Genomic DNA, 23,075 nt, shown 5'->3' on the forward strand with positions numbered 1-23,075 from the left:
GAATTTAATTATTGCTAAGCATGCATATGTAAAACTACAAGGTTACTAAAATGATACAGGAGAATTAGGATGATGAACATGTGACATATTGAATATTTTTTAACACAAAGATAATGCAGACAGCATACATAAAAGCGACAGCATTTGGCGTAACGTCGTTAACCATTAAAAACGTGACTTCTTTTAAAAAGGGAAATGTTACAGTTTGGAAAAATTACAATGTAAAAAATTGCCAAAGATTAAAAAACGAATGTTTGTATAATAATTAAACACGCAAAATAACAATTATGAAAAAGAAACTTGTTAAACAAATATGTTCTTTTGAAAGAATTTTCACCGATGTACATGAACTGGCATATTTGTTAACTTGTTCAAAAATTGGAACATCTGTGAACAAGCAACTTTGATCAAGCGAATTTGAGATATGTCTGATGCAATCCGAACTCGTTTTTAAACCCAACTAGAATTATATATTGAAATCATTTGTTATACCCTATTTGTTATCTTTTTAAGTAATACGTTGATGCACGCGAAATTGAACGTATTTTATCAATACATTTATAGTTCATTAAAACATTAAATGACACAACACATTCGATAATATATGCGAAAACTTCAGTACAAACATATCTACAAAAATTAAATATAATAATTTGATTTGATTAATAATGTTTCCTCTCATAAAAAGACAGGTCAAACAAAGTCACGGGTCTGAATTTCTGTACTTTTCTTGTATTTCTAATGTTAATGAAAACAAGTAATTCATTTGTCAAGTAAAACCGATCACTTGTAGTAGTAGTTTTATTTGAAATGTGTTTGTCACTCCTACCATCTCAATGAAAGGGTTAGCCATTTATACTATACAACAAATATTTTCCTTTTAAATAAGGATATTAACAAAATCTTCTTTGTCTGCATTAAACATTCATTTATTGTGTAAACTCGGTCGGATAATAGCACACAACGTTTTGATTTTACATTCAAATTTCTTAATATTTCATATTTATATTAAATCTATAGCATGATAAAATCGAATCATTCACACTAGATGAACGTTATTATCATATTGTCTGTGCAAAGTTTTGGTAATCATGGCTGCTGTTGTCTCTTGTCATAGCTATGTCATCTGTTGGTGTGTTGTTATACCTTCGATTCGATGTATCTGCAATTTACATGAATTGGTGTTTTAAATTAGCTTTAAATTTGCAAGCATATACACATTTACATCCCGTATGTTTTCCTCACAATTGCAATTAATCAAAGTCAATGTACAATGTATTTTGAAAATCTATGATCATCTGATTACCGTTTCCGTTTGGCCGTTCGTTGAGCCGTTCGTATAAATGAAAGTCATTTGTATCGTTTACTCGAACCTGTGTCGTTTCATAATCCGTTGACGTACGCCGTCGGTTGTGCCTGAAACGCATAACAAAGATTAAACAGCAGTTGTCTAATAATATGACATATAAAAGTAAATAATTGATAATTATACACAAATTACTATAACGGACTATTACCTTGTTCGAACAAAAACCCAAACACCAATTAACGATAGAGCAACAAACACAACGGCTGCAACACCACCTGCTATTCTAGCAATTTTGCCACTTGATTCAGCCCCGTCTTGTTTCGAGACTGAAAGTGAAATACTATAATATATATCATAAACTTAACAGGATAACTTAACTAAAAAATGATTTTGTTGATCGACTATCATTTTAGTGATTAATGCACATTTTAGTGGAAGAGTTGTAAATGGGGAAACAATCAAATATAAATTAATGGTTAAATTGAGATCAAGAGCCCGATAACTAAAAGAATCAGCAACACTTTCAATGTTTTTTACTGTAAGTCGTAGGAACATGTGCAGCCGATATTTGAAATCTCCAAGTGCTTTCAATCTATACACAATTAACTGCAATATTTCATTCCTACCTACAAATTACAATTTACAGTTATGTATGTCAACAATTTGTTTGCCAAATGAAGGTACTCAAAGGAAATCCGTTAATCATATAATGATGTTTTAAAGTCTACAAACCCTGAACACAAATATCTCCTTCGTATCCATCTTTGCATCCTCGCAAGCACACACCGCTGATCTGCAAACACGCAGAAGCCTTCTCAATGACGGCACAGTTTTCAGGACAAGGATCATCACAACGTTTTCCGTAGGAGTTAGTAGCGCATCCCAGATCACAGTCTCCGTTTATATGACAGGACTGGTTCAGGCAATGTTTGCTGCATTCGAGATCGCATTTAAAACCAAAAATACGCTTTGTTGTACATACGAAGCACTCTCCATCGTTCTTATTACATCCTTTGCTATCGCACCCAGGCGCACATGTTTTGTCACAAGCCTGGCCATATTTGTTCTTTACACATTGATCACATACGACTCCGGTAAAATTAGGCAAACAAGCGCATGATCCATCAATTTTATTACATGCATTGTTAATGCATCCATTCGAACAAGTTTTTTCACATGTTAGTCCGTATTTTCCATTAACACAATTAGCACAATTACTTCCAGTAAAGCTTTCCATACAAATGCACGTGCCATTATCTTTGTAGCACGTACCTTTGGTGCAGCCTATAGAGCAATGATTGCCACATAGTGCTCCATATTTTCCAGCAAGACATTGGTTGCATGAATCTCCTGTAAAATCTGTCAAACATGTACAACGACCATTTGTTCTGTTACACATATTATTAATACATCCCAATGAGCATGTTTTCTCACAATTTTCACCATACCTTCCGGCAGCACACTGGTCACATTTAGCTCCTATAAAATAGTCAAAACATGCACATGTGCCATCTATTTTATTGCATACATGTCCATTACATCCTTCAGAGCACATTATCTGACATACAGCACCATACGTGCCATGCACACAATTATCGCATTTCGCCCCAGTTAAGTTTGCAAGACATTTACATGTGCCGTCAGTTGTATTACATGATCCTCCACTACACCCTGTGGAACAAGACTGTTCACATAATGCACCATACCTTCCTTGTGCACAAATGTCGCATTTCGCTCCTGTAAAGTTTCCAAGACAACTGCATGTCCCATCAGTTTTAATACATGATTCCCCACTACATCCCCGTGAACAAGACTGTTCACATAACGCACCAAACCTTCCTGGTGCACAAATGTCGCATTTCGCACCTGTAAAGTTTGAAAGACAAATACATGTCCCGTCAGTTGTATTACATGATCCGCCACTACATCCTTGGGAACAAGAATGGTTACATAATGTACCATACCACCCCAGTTTACAAATGTCGCATTTCGCTCCTGTAAAGTTTCCAAGACAACTACATGTCCCGTCAGTTGTATTACATGATCCCCCACTACATCCTTGGGAACAAAACTGATTACATAAGGAACCATACCACCCCAGTGTACAAATGTCGCATTTCGCTCCTGTAAAGTTTCCAAGACAACTACATGTCCCGTCAGTTGTATTACATGATCCTGCACTACATCCTTGGGAACAAGACTGGTTACATAATTTATCATACCACCCCAGTTTACAAATGTCGCATTTCACTCCTGTAAAGTTTCCAAGACAACTACATGTCCCATCAGTTGTATTACATGATCCTCCACTACATCCTTGGGAACAAGACTGTTCACATAATGCACCAAACCTTCCTGTTGCACAAATGTCGCATTTCGCCCCTGTAAAGTTTCCAAGACAACTACATGTCCCGTTAGTTGTATTACATGATCCGCCACTACATCCTTGGGAACAAGACTGTTCACATAATTCACCATACATGCCTTGTGCACAAATGTCGCATTTCGCTCCTGTAAAGTTTCCAAGACAATTACATGTCCCATCAGTTGTATTACATGATCCGCCACTACATCCTTGGGAACAAGACTGTTCACATAATGCACCAAACCTTCCTGTTGCACAAATGTCGCATTTCGCCCCTGTAAAGTTTCCAAGACAACTACATGTCCCGTTAGTTGTATTACATGATCCGCCACTACATCCTTGGGAACAAGACTGTTCACATAATTCACCATACCACCCTAGTTTACAAATGTCGCATTTCCCTCCTGTAAAGTTTCCAAGACATCTACATGTCCCATCAGTTGTATTACATGATCCTCCACTACATCCTTGGGAACAAGACTGTTCACATAATGAACCATACATGCCTTGTGCACAAATGTCGCATTTTGCTCCTGTAAAGTTTCGAAGACAACTACATGTCCCATCTATTGTATTACATGATTCCCCACTACATCCTCGAGAACAAGACTGTTCACATAACGCACCAAACCTTCCTGTTGCACAAATGTCGCATTTCACTCCTGTAAAGTTTCAAGACAACTACATGTCCCATCAGTTGTATTACATGATCCTCCACTACATCCTTGGGAACAAGACTGGTTACATAACGCACCATACCACCCCGGTTTACAAATGTCGCATTTCACTCCTGTAAAGTTTACAAGACAACTGCATGTCCCGTCAGTTGTATTACATGATCCGCCACTACATCCTTGGGAACAAGACTGGTTACATAATGCGCCATACCACCCTAGTTTACAAAAGTCGCATTTCGCTCCTGTAAAGTTTCCAAGACAACTACATGTCCCATCAGTTGTATTACATGATCCTCCACTACATCCTTGGGAACAAGACTGCTCACATAATGCACCATACCACCCCAGTTTACAAATGTCGCATTTCGCTCCTGTAAAGTTTCCAAGACAACTGCATGTCCCATCAGTTATATTACATGATCCGCCACTACATCCTTGGGAACACGACTGTTCACATAATACACCATACCTTCCTGGTGCACACATGTCGCATTTCGCTCCTGTAAAGTTCGCAAGACAACTACATGTCCCATCAGTTTTATTACACGATCCTCCACTACATCCTAGGGAACATGACTGTTCACATAATGCACCATACCTTCCTGGTGCACACATGTCACATTTCGCTCCTGTAAAATTTGCAAGGCAACTACATGTCCCATCAGTTATATTACACGATCCTCCACTACATCCTGGGGAACAAGACTGTTCACATAATTCACCATACCTTCCTATTACGCATGTGGAACAGGTTGTCTCATTATAACACGAAATGCAGCTTGAATTGCATCGATTATTGCAATTATCAGAGGGGCTAAAGTAACCATTTTTACAATCGAAGCAAGTTTTCGGAAGCTTACAAATACAGTTAATTGATGGACAATCGATCAGATATTCACACGAAGGACCTGTGTATCCCGATACACAGGTAAAACATAATGTCGCACTTGAACACCATAGGCAGTTGGTTGGACAGGAATGACATAAATAGTCTTTCCTGTAATATCCGTCCAAGCATGAAAGGCAGTTCCCAGAATTAGTGCAAGTACACCCATCATGCATACATGTTTGGCAAGGATCTCCCCAAAATCCAGGTTCACATGCAATAGCTTGACTTATCACTGTAATACAAATCAAAACATGAACACTAACGTGTGCTTATAAAACACACACGTACATGTAAATTGCTTGGTTTGCGTTGATATTACGGTATATTTCAAATTTTTTCCAAAATATATTTAAAGAAAATATTATAAATATAATCATTTGTTTAAACTTACATTCAACTGTGATAGGTACCAAACATATTACGTATAACCAGCTTCGAATCATTTCGATTTATCTGAAAATAAAAATAATATTACAGAAAGTTTACACGTTTAAGTATCAAATAGACTGACGTTATACATGGTACATGTGATTTTAAAAATGAATAAAGTAATAAACTAAGAGAAAAGTAAATGATGTACAGACTCTATTTAACAGCACAATAACCAAATAACCATCCGTATTTTTTATAAAAAATTGCAATATTTAGTTTGGCAATACACGCTTTAAACACAAATGCAAATTATTCACGTATCCGTTCAACTGACTATGGGTATTTCTTGTTGTCGAAATAAATACCCATTATTCATTCGTCGATACTCACGCAACAGAGGAGTTTAAACTTCCTAGTTATTGAAATACGCCTTATTAGGATATCTTTATATCTTCAGTTGAAATTGATATATAATGAAATGAACTTCATATACTATTGCTGTAAATTAACCTACAAGAAGCGCATTCTTATAAGATATTAGATTATAATAATAAATCTCGCAACATTCAAACAATCATATTTCGCATAGATTCTTCTCGTACTTTTAGATGAGTTTTACTTTGCATTTAACCACTTGCACCAAATAACAACTACTGTGGGTTAACCAGTCTTTCTATCCCCATAATATCTCTGTACTTTTTATAATTAATAAATTTTTGCTTTGTAGCTTAGCTCATTCTATATAAATAATAAATTGGTTTCTTTACTTTTCATTGCAAGCTTTGGGTAAGTTAAATTGCGTTAGACATGCAAACAGTTGACAATAATTCATTTGCTTTCTTCACCTGCTTTTATATTGTCAATGGCCACGTGGCCTACATAGTAATCTATTCTATACTGAGTTTAATATAAATTTGCTTTAATTGATAAATGTATGTTTGCTAAATGCACCAAGTTTTCGAAACATAATATATATTAATAACCTTATTAAAACATGTTTAAATTTCCTCATTTAAATAACGTTCGCTAAAGCTTTTTGCGCATAAAGCATACATGTCGATTTAGCCAGAGACCGCCGTTCAGTAACTATTGCTTAGAGAAACTATGATTTGAATGCACCCAAACGTTTGAAATGACAACTGTGTTGTAGTGTAGATTTATATGAAATATATGAATTTTAAAGTAAAGTTTCATGCTTGAAATATCTGAACTGTTGCATTAAAATTGAACTAAAAGTAATAAATATAATTGAATGTATTGCACATTTCCAGTTAAACGAAGCGTTCGCAGGACATGTACAATTCGTCATAAGATAAACGTGTTCGTCACATGAATCACATTTGTACAAACAAAAAGTTACTACGAGAAAAATTAAAATAAAGTAACATCATTTATAAAAACAATAACAGAAATTACCAAAATACAAGCACGTAAACACACTTAATAAAATATTAACCGATTTTCGTAAGCCCTCAATGCCGTTCTAATAAACTAAGTGTATGCATTCTCGCGAAACGAAACAAATCTTAATGGCACAACAAAATATATCTTAACACACCAATTTAAATGTGTGTTGATATAAAATGATAATGTTTTCACAATGGAAGTGGTCTCTTAAAAACATGCATTTATCATTTATGAGACATGGATTATCTGAACAGGTATGGAACAGTGACTTTAAAACTGTGTATGTTGAACAAAAACATGTAAATATCGACCCAAATCCAGTTTGAAGAAAGACAACTATCATCATTGTTTTGGTTCAAAATATTTAAGACCGGAGTCCTAGTAATATTACGATAGCCAATACCATGATGGAATCCAAACTTTGTTCACTGAATACATGTAAAACATCATATTTCAATTCGTAAATATGGCCAGCGAAATGCACATTTATTCCTTAAACCACGGTTTAACAGTTAATATATAGTTAAGAGACTTTGAACCCGGGTTCAAAGTGCCGTTTGCACATTAATTCCTTAAAACCGGGTTAAAGAGTTTGAACCGCGGTTCAAAGCGTGTCTAAAAATAGATATAAATCTTTATCTGAGACAACCAATCAGCGGAGCTTAAACCACAATGAGAAGGTAAATGCCGCGACTTCATTGGTCATCTCTTAACTATAGGGTTAAGAGATTTTGAACTGCGGTTTAAAGTCTTAAACTGCGGTTAAGAGGCGCGGTATGCACATTAATTATTTAACAGTTAATTATATAGTTAATAAACATTGAACCCGAGTTCAAAGTGTCGTTTAAACATTAATTCCTTTCTTAACTATAGGGTTAAGAGACTTTCAACTGCGGATCAAAGTCTTAAAGTGCGGTTCAAAGTCTTAAACTGCGGTTCAAAGTCTTAAACTGAGGTTAAGACGCGCGGAAGACACATTAATTATTTAACATTTAACTATAGGATTAAGAGACATTGAATCCGAGTTCAAAGTGCCGTTTGCACATTTATTCCTTAAACCCGAGATCAAGAGTTTGCACCGCGGTTCAAAGTGTGTCTAAAGATAGATACAAATCTCTTATCTGCATAATTCAGAGACAACCAATCAGCGGAGCTTAAACCACAATTAGAATGCAAATTTCACGATTTTATTGGTCGTTTCTTAACTATAAACCCGGGTTTAAGGAATTAATGTGCAAACGGCACTTTGAAATCGGGTTCAAAGTCTCTTAACTATATAGTTAAGAATTAAACCGTGGAATTAATGTGAATTTCGCTTGCCATACGTAAAGGTATCATGTTAACCGGAAATTAATACCAAATCGTATTATTTATGGTAAATCATGTATTTTAAAGAGCCATTTATCGATGAAAACTGTGAACTCCTATTTCTTATTATTGTTTATAAAAAGCGTCATATGTTTATGTACTCCGTCTTTTACCATTCACAAAATAAAACAGTACTCAACTAATAGATAATTCGACAAGTAATGTTTACGTAGTTTCAATTCGATTTTATTTTTATTTGCGGGTCGAATCGCTAAATATCGACGTTTTTTTTTCTTTAAAGTAGCGGCAAATCTTTGTCAAACAGGTACTATTTTCAATGATTTTAAATGATGCAGTTAATTTTGTTTAAATCTAATATACGCGATACAAATTTAGTGTGACATTTTATATGGGATTTACTTCGTTAGAAGGATTATCACTCGAAGATCTTTTCCATTTGATGATATCGAAGGGTTTATTTGCATTTAAGATTTCTTCTTTTTTTATTTAGATATTCATTAATATATATTATATATGTTGATTATTTTGAAAATAGACATATATTACTTAACGTATATAACTTTATAAAAAGAAAAACATTGTCTTACATGTATCAAACTTAAAATAGAATTCATTTATTTGTAATTTGCACTTCTGCTTCATCATCTATATACGCGTTCATCCGTTTGCAGTTAAATAACATACAAGTGTACCAAGATGCAATGTTACGTGACATCTCGGCAGTAAAATTTGTATAGAAAATAGTGTTTTCTGGAAAAACAGATGACGTAAACTTCAGCACAAGTACCACATGGATATAACAATGTGCACATACAACTACATCGTTATGTAATGAATCCAGAAATCAAATGTAATTTCTTTGAAAAGAACGTTTATTGATATACATTACCCAGTAAGAGAAATAAGGTAAGTTAATATTTAGAAACTCACTTATGGGTAAATTAAAAAAAAATATTAATGCAAATTTAGCTTTTAACTTCAATCTTCATTTTGTTTCTAGCAGTGCCTTGGTGTACGTAAAGCAATTACAACCGGATTGTAATCGCTTCATTGTAAAACTTGTCTTCATATAGTGGCGTTAAACTGTACCGCTGAACAACTTTTAATGCCAAGAATATGTCAAACTTCTTATATTATAACTTAAAACCCAAATTTCCTAAAACACTACCAAGAGACTCGGCAACTATGAAAACAAACAAGAAAATGATGAAAACCGTGTAAATCACTGAAACATTGTTAAATTTTTAAAGTTTTAAAACTATTTTTTTATTTTCAACAAAATGTTATCGTTTGCCATCAATTTTATATTTATTACAGTTATCAAATATATAACATGTGTGCATGCTTTCTTTTAAATAGAAAACAAAATGCAAATATGCCAAACAAAATACAATATTTTACATAGTGTGAAGTTTTGTACGTATTTGAACAGTTCAATTTTACACAATATCTTGAGCCGTCTAGATGTCATCCATCAGACTTTGAGTCATCTGGGATATAATCATGATGTCGTCCACATGTTGATCGACTTGCAATAACAGATACGTCGTGTGAATCAAACCAATCTTCTATATAATTGATATTGATTTTTCTTAATTAACATTTATCCTGTTGGATGATTACAAGTCTTGACCTTGTATTAATTTCAAACAATATTAATTGCTATGTTCTAGAAAAGCAACGCACTTATAACCATTATACAATAAACTTAATTTCTTTATAGTCTCATATTGCGTAATGAATTTCTTTGAAATTCAACTATTGATGCTTTTTGACTAAGCGTTTTATGATTTACTGAAATTAACTTATTTAAATCTCTTAGTACCTTACCACGAAAGAACGTGTTAGGCTTTGGATCTGAGGATAACAAACAATTCCGTATGCCCACAAAGGTTTCCGTACCTGCTACTTCTTCATCGGTGGCCACTTTATCAGTGAGTCTGTGCGTTTGTTCACTAAGGTTTCCGTACCTGCTACTTCTTCAACGGAGGTCACTTTGTCAGTGAGTCCGTGCGCCAGAGCGGACATCGTGTTAGCGTCGTCATACATGTTACGCAGCAGGATCAATAGGAGTCCCTTCGGTGCAACTGTGAACAGTGTTAATTCATCCAATCGCAGTATGGTTGCAACACTGTGGTAAGGTGGGAATGCATGAAGTAAATTTATAATTTAGAAAAATTGCTTAAAGGCGAGTATTTTAGTAAAATAATAAACCGGTAAAGGAAAGTGTTTACATGTTATATATGCTTATATGAACACTGTATATGGTCGAATATCCTTTCTTAAATGAAGGCTTAAATAGTGATATTGATATACATTTAAAGAACCGAGACTTATTTTTTACATTATTATGTTCACACAAATCAGTCGCATGTTTTTACAAAATTAAATGTGGCAATTCTCTTCTAGTATGAATACTGATATAAATATGTCTACTCGATGTTGACAATGCAAATGCATCTGTAATGTAGCCGCTTCTTTTTTGAGTTCCCAATTATATTGATTCACAGACTCATATACAAAAGCAAATAATCCAATACACATTAACCATTAAACAAGAAAAAGGAAAAAATACATGAAGTGTAAGTTGGTGCTGTGTATGCTGTAGATTGAGTATGCCAGGTGTGCGTTGTGTAGGGCCTAGCGTGAGTCGTCTAATCAGCGGTGTTCTCCTTTGTAGTATGGTTAATAGGAATGCATTCACATATGCATATACGTATTTAGATACATTATTTGTACAGCGTTGCAAGAAATAATGTAGTTTAAGTGTACAGTGGAATATTATTGAGCTAAAAGATGTCTTCTTATTTAATTGCAATTGGGTAAAGTACATGATCAGGTAGTTACTGATAAAACCCTCATAAAACAAATACTAGCTTTGTGTTCTTATCCCAATTAAAAACGTTAACTTGCTTGTAACTATCAGTGTTTCTTCATTTGTGTGCGCTTGGAAATCGACGCATGTTTAGTACGGACATGTATTACAACATTCCACATATTCGTTAGTATGAACTGTGACCATGAATTGTTTGCATGCGTACGAAATGTAAACATCCCCACGATAAAAATCGTCCTTGTCCAAATTTGCTCTGTTTATAACTAAATCGGTTGACTCATACAGATTCAATAACGCATATATTTACCCTTGCAGTGGTGCTATTTTGTAAAAATATGATTAAATACTGTATTGGGGTCAAAATATGTTTACTTGATGTGATTTGAACTGTTTTACATGCCTTGACAAAATAGCTTAACTTACTTGCGATTCATGTAAATTGTCAAGAAGTACAAGCATGAATTAAAACATGCTTTATAATTAACTACACTAAAAAGCCGTTTCAAACAATTATCGTTTAGAGTGTTTTGTGGTAACATAATTGATGAAGTATAAACTCGCAAGCGGAGGATCAAAATGCTACTTAGCAATGCCCATTTATGACATTGTTGAATCTAAGTATATAATACAGCTTCAAATCTTACTCATAATTTTTCGGTTTACGTATAAGCATTCAGTTCAACATTCAACTCTTATATATACAAAGTATTCTTTAATCAAAGCAGATATGGCTGTATTCATGTGCTTAATTATACAGACAGTTATCTGACCAGATACGAAACGTGATGTCACAATTGTATCATGAGATATGTTTCTATTTCTGTAAATTAAAGCTGGTTATTAAATCCTGTTGATACTATCATACCATAGTATTTTAACAAATATATATATATATATATATATATATATATATATATATATATATATATATATATATATATATATATATATATATATATATATATATATATATATATATATAGAAATACCTTGTCGGGTATTGGCAAACATTTTATTTTCCGTAGTGTTCTCCTATGAGTGCAGGACTTGGTAATGAGTAACACATTTCAAGTTAAGTATCTTATAATGTTCTTGTTATAAATATGCCCTAAACATACATTACAATGTAAAACACGCCATTAAACATTATTCAGTGGATTGTAAAAAAGAGTCTAATTGCACGTGCTTACCCTATATATAGTTAATATTTATATTTGTAAAAAAGAAAGTAAAAGTGATTACCCTATATATAGTTAATGTTTATATTAGACAGGCACTGTCTATATTATGTATTCAACATGGATGAATACTGACAGGTTTGCGTTTGCTTTTCTCGACAAAGCGGGACAAAACGATAACAAGATGCGAGAACCCGTGAAAAAAATGCACAGTAAAAAAGCCTAATAATTAATAATGATGAGGCCTTTGTTACTCCTGCAAGTGCCATTAAACAGTTGGATACTCGTTTAGCACAAACCAACCATATTCCCACTGACACCTGTGTTTTCATGGAAACTCACATAAATTATGATGTTTAATAGTTTCCAAACTAATAAGGGGAACGTTTTGTCTCATTTATGAGAATTTTCGAGTGAAAATAGATTTATGCCGTACTATACACGTGAATTAAGATTGCACAAGAAACAATTACTTATTGAATTCTCCATAAAGGTCAATACAATATTTTGAACAAGTTTTTCATTACAATTGCCTAAACAAGTTTTCCTGATTTTCAAACTTTCAAGCTGTTGTTAAATACAATTTGTAATACCTTGGTATTGTTATGTCAAGTGAGAGGTCATTGATTTCTGCCACATCTACACGATATGGCAAAACTAAAAAGGCGATGAATTCCTTATTTGTATAACGAAATATATGAAAGACCTGATGAATGTTATGTTCAAGTTGGTCGATTAATATTGCTTACAAATAGTACATAGTACTTGCGAAGAAAGGGCATCTATTGCGGAAACTAATTTTCACCTTGATCAGAGACGGTTCTCTAAAAGACTGTTAAATGTGAAACTGTCAACAAATTCACTATCACTATATTCAGATGGTGATTGAGTTTCATTGCACATTGATACCTAAGAGTTGTCAACAAAAAAAACTTCATCAAAATTAACAACGTGATTGTATCCTAAATTCTTCCTTTAATATGCAAATATGTCAAAGATAGACACATACAAACTATTAATTAGTCCTCCGAAGTTCGTCAAATTTTTAAACATGCAAGATTTACAGATGTATGGTTATTTCCTGAGTCGTTTATTATGTCAAACTGTCACTCAATTACACACACAATCACAACACACACACACACACGAGCTCACGTACTCATGCCAGATGATATATTTTAACAATACTAGCAATTAATTATATTAAAGGTTTATAGACTGTGTAGTACATTATTAAATATGATATTATTTACCTGCTAGTATACTAAATATCTTAATTACTCATTATTTCGCGTATGCATGTACATGACCTTTCAATGTCAATCATGATAAGCTTTAAGATGCCTAAGTGTTTTGTAAACTCGTTTCAAACAGATTATTAATCGACACTTTTACAATGCGGTATATATTGAAATATATACAATTGTAGTATATGAATATTTATTGTATGAGTTAGTCACTATTCGGGGGCCTAGCTTTTATCTCAGAAAATATAAAATCACATAAAACAAACAAGCGCTGAAAGTGGAAAACGGACCTGGAGATATGATTATTTTGTATATTTTACTTTTTTACTATTGATAGAAACACATTGAACTGAAACCGAAATTCTTTTTTGAATATTGTAGACGAAAGAGACAAAGCAGGTTTATTCACAGTTTTTTATGAATGGCAGATAATACACTTTTGTTCTAAGCGTACGTTATAGATATTTATTGAACGTTGACTAGTGTCCTTATTCATTGAATATATTGTACAATGGCTTGAACGAACAATTTATTACGGCCTCTACATTCTATGAACCACAACACGTACTTGTTTGAGGATGAATTATGCGCTACTTAGGCCAGCCATTGACCAGCGTTCAATCTCATCTAAGGCGTGACGAGAGCCTTTAAATACTTAAATTCATATGCAAGGTTTTTGTATAATGTAAATTAATACATAATTATTTTCTTAATAAAGTCAATGTGCAGTGTTTAGTGAATGATTCCTTTATTAATTTGTATTTCGTTATAGAAGAATATCCGGCTTGTTAAGGATTGTTTCTATATTTTACTTAAAAAGTTAAATTTTACAAAGTTAGTATTTCTTCACAACAGAGCTATATCCTAAACGTTTGAGCATCTCGGGTAAATATAAATGTTCACACTGTCAAATGTCAGGTCTTACACGTAGTGATCATTCTCCAATCTTACCTCTTTATTGTAAAATTTCAATCATTAAATTTAGCATTTGAAAACCGTATGCTTATTGGGGCCATAACAATGTGAACGTATTCATCAAAAATAATTGTTCTCTACAGAAAGTAAAATATACTCTTAAGTCGAGAAATAATTGTAAGAAAGCACTGGTTCGTTATATTGCTTGTGATTTGTTAAATCAAAGTTATATTCCAGTAACACAATTTACCTAATACCCATTTAATGCAAGCCATTCATTATTGTGCGGCAGTTAGCTTTAATTACGTGCATGTAAATAATTAATGTGGATGGCAGCTTTGGTATCATTTTAAATAAAACGTGTCATGTAAAATTTATGAGAACGTTATCCGGAATGATATTCAGAACGACACTTTTATGATAAACTGTTTCAAAAGCATAGTTGAACCCTAATTTAATATTCATGGTCAATAACTATAACACAATGCCAATCAACATACCAAAAACAAATGTTATTCATTATTGAAAATTGCATAACCATAACTCATTATAAAAGAGCTTTAGAATGAACAATACTGCAACAAAAGGAGCGTCCATTTCCTAAAACATGAGCTGATATTTTATTTGCGTAGCTATTTAAGTTATCAAATCTGTTGAATCTGTTGAATTAATAAACATATTCATGAACAGTGGAAACCTGTTGAAAAGAATATTTATCACAGACGCAAAACATCGCACGTAATTCCTTGTGCATGAGAGTTGTTGATAGTCAACTCGGTACGACCCATGCTTATTTATTATTTATATTAGAATCAGTATTTATAAAAGCAACTGTTTAGTAAGTACATACGAGTTGATTCGGTGTTACGAGTAAAACTAAAAGGCTGTTATTACATTAATAAAACGACTTTTTTTAAAACAAAAATTATTAAAATATAGAAATGTGTAAAACAAAAAAAACTTATTAATGTTGTGGTGATGTAGATTTAAAAAAAACACTTGCGTCGCATGTCTTGTCAAAAATTGTAACTGAGATTATGTTATTTTTGTATATTTCACCTCCTACAAAAATGACATAATCCGATCGGCTTAGATCGATCACGTGCTCATGGAGTATTTTCCCTACACCCCGAGTAATGTCCATACCCTATGAGTAATCGAGTAGTCGGTTGAGATATACTCGTTACACCGTTAGTACCTGACGGTGTATGGGATAAACACCCTCAGTAATTTCATACTTTGCTCTCGTATGGTATGAAATTACTGAGAGTGTATATCCCATACACCGTCAGTTACTAACGGTGTAACTAGTAAAACATCCCATTTAAGAAATCGTATCGGTATTGGTTTTTTATCCGAAAGCACATGTTACATTAAAGATTGTTTTTGATCTACTCATGGGTATATTGTAGCTAAGTGGAGCCTTTCAATCTTATAGTTTCAATACCAGCTCAGCCATAACTGTAAGTATACGCGCATCATTTGTTACTTGATGTACACATAAACACAACATTACCAAATTTTTTAGTTAGAAGCCTTAAAAACATAATGGAATTCGTGTGCAACATCAAAAAATAATAAGCAGGTTTGTAAGCAAAAGTGAGACGTTTTACGTGATCATGAGTCTCAATGGGTTCTATTTAGTCCATTTTCTTTACATTATTAGTTCGCTCTACGACTTATGCTTATTTACACGCTTGCTGTGATGTGAAATGCAGTATATGACACGTGTGAAGTAAGAGATATGTTAGGCTAGCAATCAAAAGATATAACGCATTTTTGAAGAAGAATTTTAAAAAGTGCACGGAACTAATAAAACTATGTTTTGTGTTCGTGTGTATATTATTAATCCATAATGAACGGCGACCAATAGAATAAAAATTGCATGTTTAATCGAAGCAAATACATTCTTATTAAAATGTTATGTAAATGTTACACTTTATTAATATGAACTGAAAGAACATCTAATTCATTAAAATATCAGTTTACATGTATTTGTTTGAACAATGCCTGAATAATTATTGATGATGGAAGTATCACTTGACAATATGTTATGTTGCTATTTAAGTGTATGTTTTGGTTACAACGTGCTTCTTTCACTATTGTAAAATTGTTTGACGGTAGTAAATACCAAACGGAAAGTTATGTATTATAATGCGAAGCATGAACGTGAAAATAAAATCGCCTGTATGATTCGATTTAATCAACAACTGATACAAATATAATAATATTTCAGCGCGTAATGGCCAAAATTTAATGCAGCATGCATCATATGTAATTGCAAGAGCATCAGAGGAATACAAACAATTAAAAACATTCGAAAGAAAATTTTATTTAATCATGACAATCTTCCTATTAATAATTATTTTATACTTGACTACACGCTACGTTTTAAAAAACGGTTAAACTGTACGTTTACCATTAGACTAAACTAGACTAAACAGTAAATTGATTCGTGTATTGGTTTATGAACGCATGCTGAAATAATCATTACCGCTGGACATTATTCCGATAGCAACTATCCGAAATATATTTTGTGTTAGGATTGTTAACAGAAGTGTTGCATCGACACAGAGAAACTCTCTGATTTTGGTATTAAATAGACTGATTATATTGGGGCATCACTCGTTAATTTAGAAACACCATTTATAAGTTTTTGGTCACACTCTCGATAAAAATAATGAAGTAACGACAATTGCCGGGTAAATAAAACGATACAATTATGGTTTCTAATACTCGCCAATTCGTTCATAATTATAACTGTTTCGTACGAGGATCAAGCGTTGTTGGTATAATGTGCCATATTAAAGATCTAACTATTTATCTTTTACCAAACCTTAAGTAGTCTTTGTTACCGTCGAATAAGTAAAACATGTGCTTATTGTTGTTTGGATTTGCCTCAATTCAACTGTATACGTTACACGAAAAGTCACCATGTTAAATGTCGAATTTCATTATGGACGAAAGCAATTTGTACATTAATGCAGGCCGTTCCATATCAATAAATATTGGTTAGATGGTCTAGAATTCGATAAGAAAGCACGTATCATCAAAGCGAATATTTCGTATGATGTTAAAGATGATATAATAAATATGTTCCATATTCTTATGCTTTGATTTCGTCGAGAATATAATTCAAAATTCGCATATTCAACAAATCTGATGGCAGTAAAACTAATATTATTATACATAATATGCAAAAGTTACCACCCAGCATACCTACTACACAAATTGCCCATTCACAATCCACAATAAATGTCCATACAACCTATCTACTACTCAGTGCTGTAACACAATGGTATGAATGAAATCGCCGTGTTACCTGTAAACAACTCACAACTTCCAAACAATAATCTATATATTGCTTAATGCCAGCATTTTAATACCTATGCCAAAACAAAGCCTATAGGTCCGAGTACGAACCTGTTATGAATCACCGTTACGACATACATGCTTCCAACTTCCATCAGGTACGAACCTACATTATAAAAATACGAACATGCATCCTCTAACACGAAAATACCTCATTCAAAGTTAAAACTTGCATGCTAACAACAACACAACACGATTGTGTGTGGTGTATTTAAAAGCTAAGTTTATACTGGCCAAATCGATATAATAATTAACAAGGTAAGTGCATTTGCAAGAAATACGTGAGGCGAATTGATGCAATAACAGATATTAATTAATACAAAACCGACAGATAAACAAACCCAATGCGTTGTGACTTTTATAACAATCATACAACTAGTACTTGTCAACGTTGAAAGAATGTAAAAACATATTCCGAATCACAACGATTTGTAAGTTTAAATTGCCTTGCATTGAAATACAACTTTACATTGTATTATTTTGATAACTAGAAAAATGGACATGGGATTTTGCAAATACACATGTCTAATTCGCTTAAAAAATTAATTAAACTTTAGAACTTATATGCCAATTAAGTTCAAAGCAAAAAGGCAGTCTTATTTTTTACTTTGTGTTCTTGTATAACATTTAGCACCATCGTGAGAGTGGATACTTCACTTCTTGATACGGGATGCAACATGATGAATTAACTAACAAATGAATTCCTCAAAGCAGTTCATGTGCTGACAGTTCTGCTGATGCAGTATAAATTCTACGTGTTTTTGGAAACATTTGTAAAGCGGTAATTCGTTTTATTATGTCTTCTGGAACCGTGCTAGGGTCAATGCAAATAATTGGGGGTTTAAACCGGTTTTAGAGCGCTCAACCACACACTTGACCCAGCAATATTCATAATAAATACACATGTAAATAAAATTTAACCTCATAGCATTGCAACTCAAATTAAACAATTTATAGTTAAACTGTTTGCTTCAATAGCAAAACAACCGTCCACAATTGTATAAGTATTTATTGATAACCACATATTGGTGCAGCGATGTTGTAACGCTAAAACATATAACTTTCGTTCGTGTTTTCTTGACATTTATTTAAAACTCCACTTTTATGAGTAAAAATCAATTGTTACATGTTGGCGTTGAATACTTACGGAGCTGTGGTTTTATTAAATACATCATCGGCAAATAGTATGGAGAACAGACGACAATATGTGAAAAGCAATTAAGTAATATGTATGCACACATACATAATTAAGTTCGATAAGAATAAATAGTCGCAGTATTCCTTGCTTGAAACCAAGTAACAATCTGGCATTCCGCTTGCATTTCTCATACACGTTTAAGCTACTATTAAATCATAAATGATAGCATGTAACATACAAATTCCGCGGATGCTTTTGTGGTTATCTCCCAACCTAAATTGAGACTAACGAAACACATAAAACGGCCACCGGAAAAACTTTGCGAAACCCAAATTTCGCAAACTTAAGTACCCTTTTTCTTAAAGATTTGCTACTTTGAGACATAGTTAGCGATAAAAGTCTTATCGTTGATTAATAATTGGTTATTTTCACTCAAAAAACGCGTTTTCTTCACTATGAAATTTATAAGCAAAGTTGGGGTTCCCATGGGATTTTTGCATTTTCCCATGGGATTTTCGATTAACCCATGGGATTTTTTCACCCATGGGATTTTTTTTCTCCCATAATTTGCAAATGGGAGAAAAATCCGATGGGATTTTGAACATTTAAAAAAACGTGTTTTATTTGCGTTTGCAAGTATTTTAACGTTATTTAAGGACTGTATATTGGTTTTATGCCAATTATATATATAAATATATAGAAATAAAAAAATCCCATTTTAAAATGGGAGAAAAAAATCCCATGGGATTTTTCTTATTTTGAGAGATTTATTCATGAAACTTTCAGAAACATCATATTTTATGAAATGATGAACAACTACGATATTTTAATGCGTTTAGTCGTGTTTAAAAAAAAACACAAAAATACCCATGGGATTTTTAAATCCCATGGTATTTTTTCTCCCATGGGATTTTTTACCAATGGAATTTTTCAGTTTCGTAAGCCGAATTAGTTTCTTAATGCGAAAAACAAAAATAAAGGAAAAAATAATTATAATTATGAATAATAAATTGAATAATATAAATAACATGAATATTTTTAAAATAAGTTACAATTAAAGCCACACACCTTGAAATTAAGCACATGTTAATCAATACATATAGATGCAAATTGAAAGTGTGCAAAATTGTCCTTCAATCTATAGCCTAGTTAGCAAGTAATTTATTATTCTGTTTAATTTTAAAACCGAAAGTAGAATTTCTTTACGTGTACGTTCATTTCGACAAACACGATTATTTTTAAGTTTTAAAGCGCAAAAAAGATGAATTTCTACTTTGTAACCAATAGATATATTCTTATTGAGATAGATAAAATTAAATCTATAGCCTAGTTAACAAGTAATTTATTATTTTTCAACCGGTACCGCTTTAAAAACCGACAGTAGGATTTCTAGACGTATACGTCCATTTTCGACAAACGCGATTATTGTTAAGTTTCAAAACGCAAAAGAGACGGATTTCTACCTTGTTACCACCAGATATATTTTAATTGGCATAGGTAAAATATGTTTCTTATTAATACTTAAATTTACTATGCCATGTATTTCATTTCAAGATGTGTGGCTTTAAAGGTTTATGCTAGTAGAACTTATCATTTCTTGTTCGAGCAGATGGTTGAGTCCAATTGGTGAGTATGCCAGCTTAGAACCAGTATAAATGCATCGCAGACAGACAACGCTGTCATACTGTACACACCGCTGAGTAACAATCTTTATTTTGCACAAAAAATGAACTCCGTAGTATAATTGATCTTATATATGCCCTCTGCTTTTGAAAGCGTGCAACACATTAACATAACAATAAGTCCAAGCCAAAAACTATGTGCAAATTTCATTCAAAGCTATATACACATTATAAAAGTCAGATGACCCGCGTCATGCGAAAATGGGTTTTATGTCATATGCGGCCAAAGTTGGTCCATCCTAGCTTGTCCAACCGCGCAGTCTGGTCAGGTTCTACGCTGACTGATATATAAAGTCAAGCCATGATTCGTGATCTCATATCCAAACTCGGTAGCTCCTGTGCGAAACTTTCACCGGAAACGACGGCACCGAGACGGGCGCTCGAACTTTGCGGATGCGCGTTATATGTTATATATAATAGCGCGATGTGTTTTTTCTTGCCTCAAATTAGTAAGCCCAATCAGCGTTTTATTGTGTTCATTGCTTCTACTATTAAAAAGAACTTCAACCGATACGAACATGAATTTTATTTAATATGTTTATTTAATGCTCGGAAAACTCATTGTATATTTAGACTACTACTTATAAAACAAAGTCGGGTTTTCAACATCTGTTTTCGGCATATAAATTGTTAGCCAAACCAGATTTTACGCACTTTACTGTACAAAATACCGTTAGGGCCACCGTGGTTACTCATTAAAATCCAGAGGGCAAGTATGCGAGAACGCGAAAGTACGATGTCGACAGTGCGACAATACGATGGCGACAATGCGTTCGTACGATTGCGAAAACGCGCTAGTACGATGACGACAATGCGACAGTGCGACAATACAATGGCGGCAGTGCGATAGTACGGGGGCGACAATGCGATAGTCATATCGTACTGTCGCCGTGGTATCATCGCAATGTCGCCATCTTTCTATCGCATTGTCGCCATCGTATTGTCGCGCTGTCGCCATCGCATTTTCGAATTGCCGCCATCATACTATCGCGTTATCGCATTGGCACCATCGTACTATCGCACTGTCGCCTATCGCCATCGTATTGTCGCACTGTCGTCATCGTATTTTTGCACTGTCGTCATCGTATTATCGCACTATCGAACTGTAGTATTGTCGCCATCGTACAATCTCACTGTCGCCATCGTATTGTCGCACTGTCGTCATCGCACTGTCTGATTGTCGTCATCGTATTATCGCGTTCTCGCATTGTCGCCATCGTACTATCGCATTGTCGCCATCGTATTGTCACCCTGTCATCATCGTATTGTCACATTGTCGCCATCGTACTATCGCGTTCTCGCGTTCTCGCCCTCTGGATTTTAATGTGTAACCACGATGGCACTAACGGTATTCCGTAATACTGCTAAAGCACAGTATGATTAGGTCACTCCCAATGCTCAAATCTCTATGTCTATTCTAGTAACAACACATGTCTATGGAAGGATATTTAGGTAAAAATTACATCATTCGTGGTGAATATTTACATTATGACTGATGCTTATTCTAATTTGCTTTATGACGATTCCAACATGCTTGTTGTCTATTCGTTTATACTTGATGATTGCTGCAACATTACATCAATCAGAATGAATATTTACATTATGCGTGATGTTTATTCTAACATGCTTCATGACAGTTCCAACATGCTTGTTCTCTATCGGTTATACTTGATGATTGTTTCAACATGCTTGGTGACTATCCAATGTTTGTGTGTTCATTATTCCTGAAACCAGTCATAATCGGTTTTGCCACTAAGCGACATTAACAACGGCAGTTAGCAACAGGCAGTACGCAGAATGCAAGTTACTAAATTATGACAACAGGTGGCGCGCGTTTATTTTCCGTATGTTGAATAAATTACTTTTCGGAAAAAAAGCGAAAACATCCGAATCATTTTGACTAGTAAACTGAATAAGCTGAAGTAGTTCCCTTTGTTATATAATCTCCATTAAACTAAATACGTTCATTATTGCCACGAAGACCAGTAGGTTTACACAATGAATTGACTGCCGTGAATGTTTTTGATATTTGTAAGATGCAATTGGCACTCAAGATATTATACATGTATTTTATTCAGGACATAACGGGGCTGATGTGTTGGAATTGTGGCCCTTCCCTAGTCCAAATAATTACAGTAGACGTAATCTACCGATGTGCATTGCATATCGACCTCATATTTATAAAGTAGCCCAAACCCCCATTGCCACAGACCTGTGCGGGAAACTTTCAGATTTCTCTAGTCTGTTTACCATGCTATAATTACAATTTCTATAAACACATATTTATCATTTTATGACTATATAATGTCTGTGGTATAAAGAGAAACCTGAAAGTTACAAGTACTCGTGTCTAGTACTG

The 23,075-nt window shown here is 33.7% G+C and overlaps 2 protein-coding genes across 3 annotated transcripts in view; one reads left to right on the forward strand and one right to left on the reverse strand.

Annotated features, from left to right (window-relative positions):
* The window catches only part of LOC127837315 (neurogenic locus Notch protein-like), a 516,941-nt gene that overhangs the window by 300,569 nt on the left and 193,297 nt on the right, over positions 1–23,075 (forward strand). The gene's annotated exons all lie outside the window — the stretch shown is intronic.
* LOC127839811 (multiple epidermal growth factor-like domains protein 10) lies at positions 1,514–10,397 on the reverse strand. Its single transcript, XM_052368198.1, has 7 exons — positions 10,319–10,397; positions 4,654–4,980; positions 3,403–3,691; positions 3,016–3,122; positions 2,758–2,788; positions 2,042–2,241; positions 1,514–1,635 (listed from the first exon to the last, which is right to left on the reverse strand). The coding sequence occupies exons 1-7, from the start codon at positions 10,395–10,397 to the stop codon at positions 1,514–1,516; spliced, it is 1,155 nt and encodes a 384-aa protein (XP_052224158.1).

This window comes from Dreissena polymorpha, chromosome 7 (assembly GCF_020536995.1).
Source record: "Dreissena polymorpha isolate Duluth1 chromosome 7, UMN_Dpol_1.0, whole genome shotgun sequence".
Taxonomy (NCBI): Eukaryota; Metazoa; Mollusca; class Bivalvia; order Myida; family Dreissenidae; genus Dreissena; species Dreissena polymorpha.

Excerpts from the sequence above, each read along its gene's own strand:
- LOC127839811 (XM_052368198.1), bottom strand. The coding sequence starts at position 10,397 with ATGTATGACGACGCTAACACGATGTCCGCTCTGGCGCACGGACTCACT. Across the intron at positions 4,981-10,318 it reads CTCCGTTGAAGAAGTAGCAG|GAGCGAAATGTGACATGTGT; the intron begins GTACGGAAACCT and ends CAAATTTTACAG. Across the intron at positions 3,123-3,402 it reads GACATTTGTACACTGGGGTG|TCTTGTTCACGGGGATGTAG; the intron begins GTATGGTTCCTT and ends TTATGTGAACAG.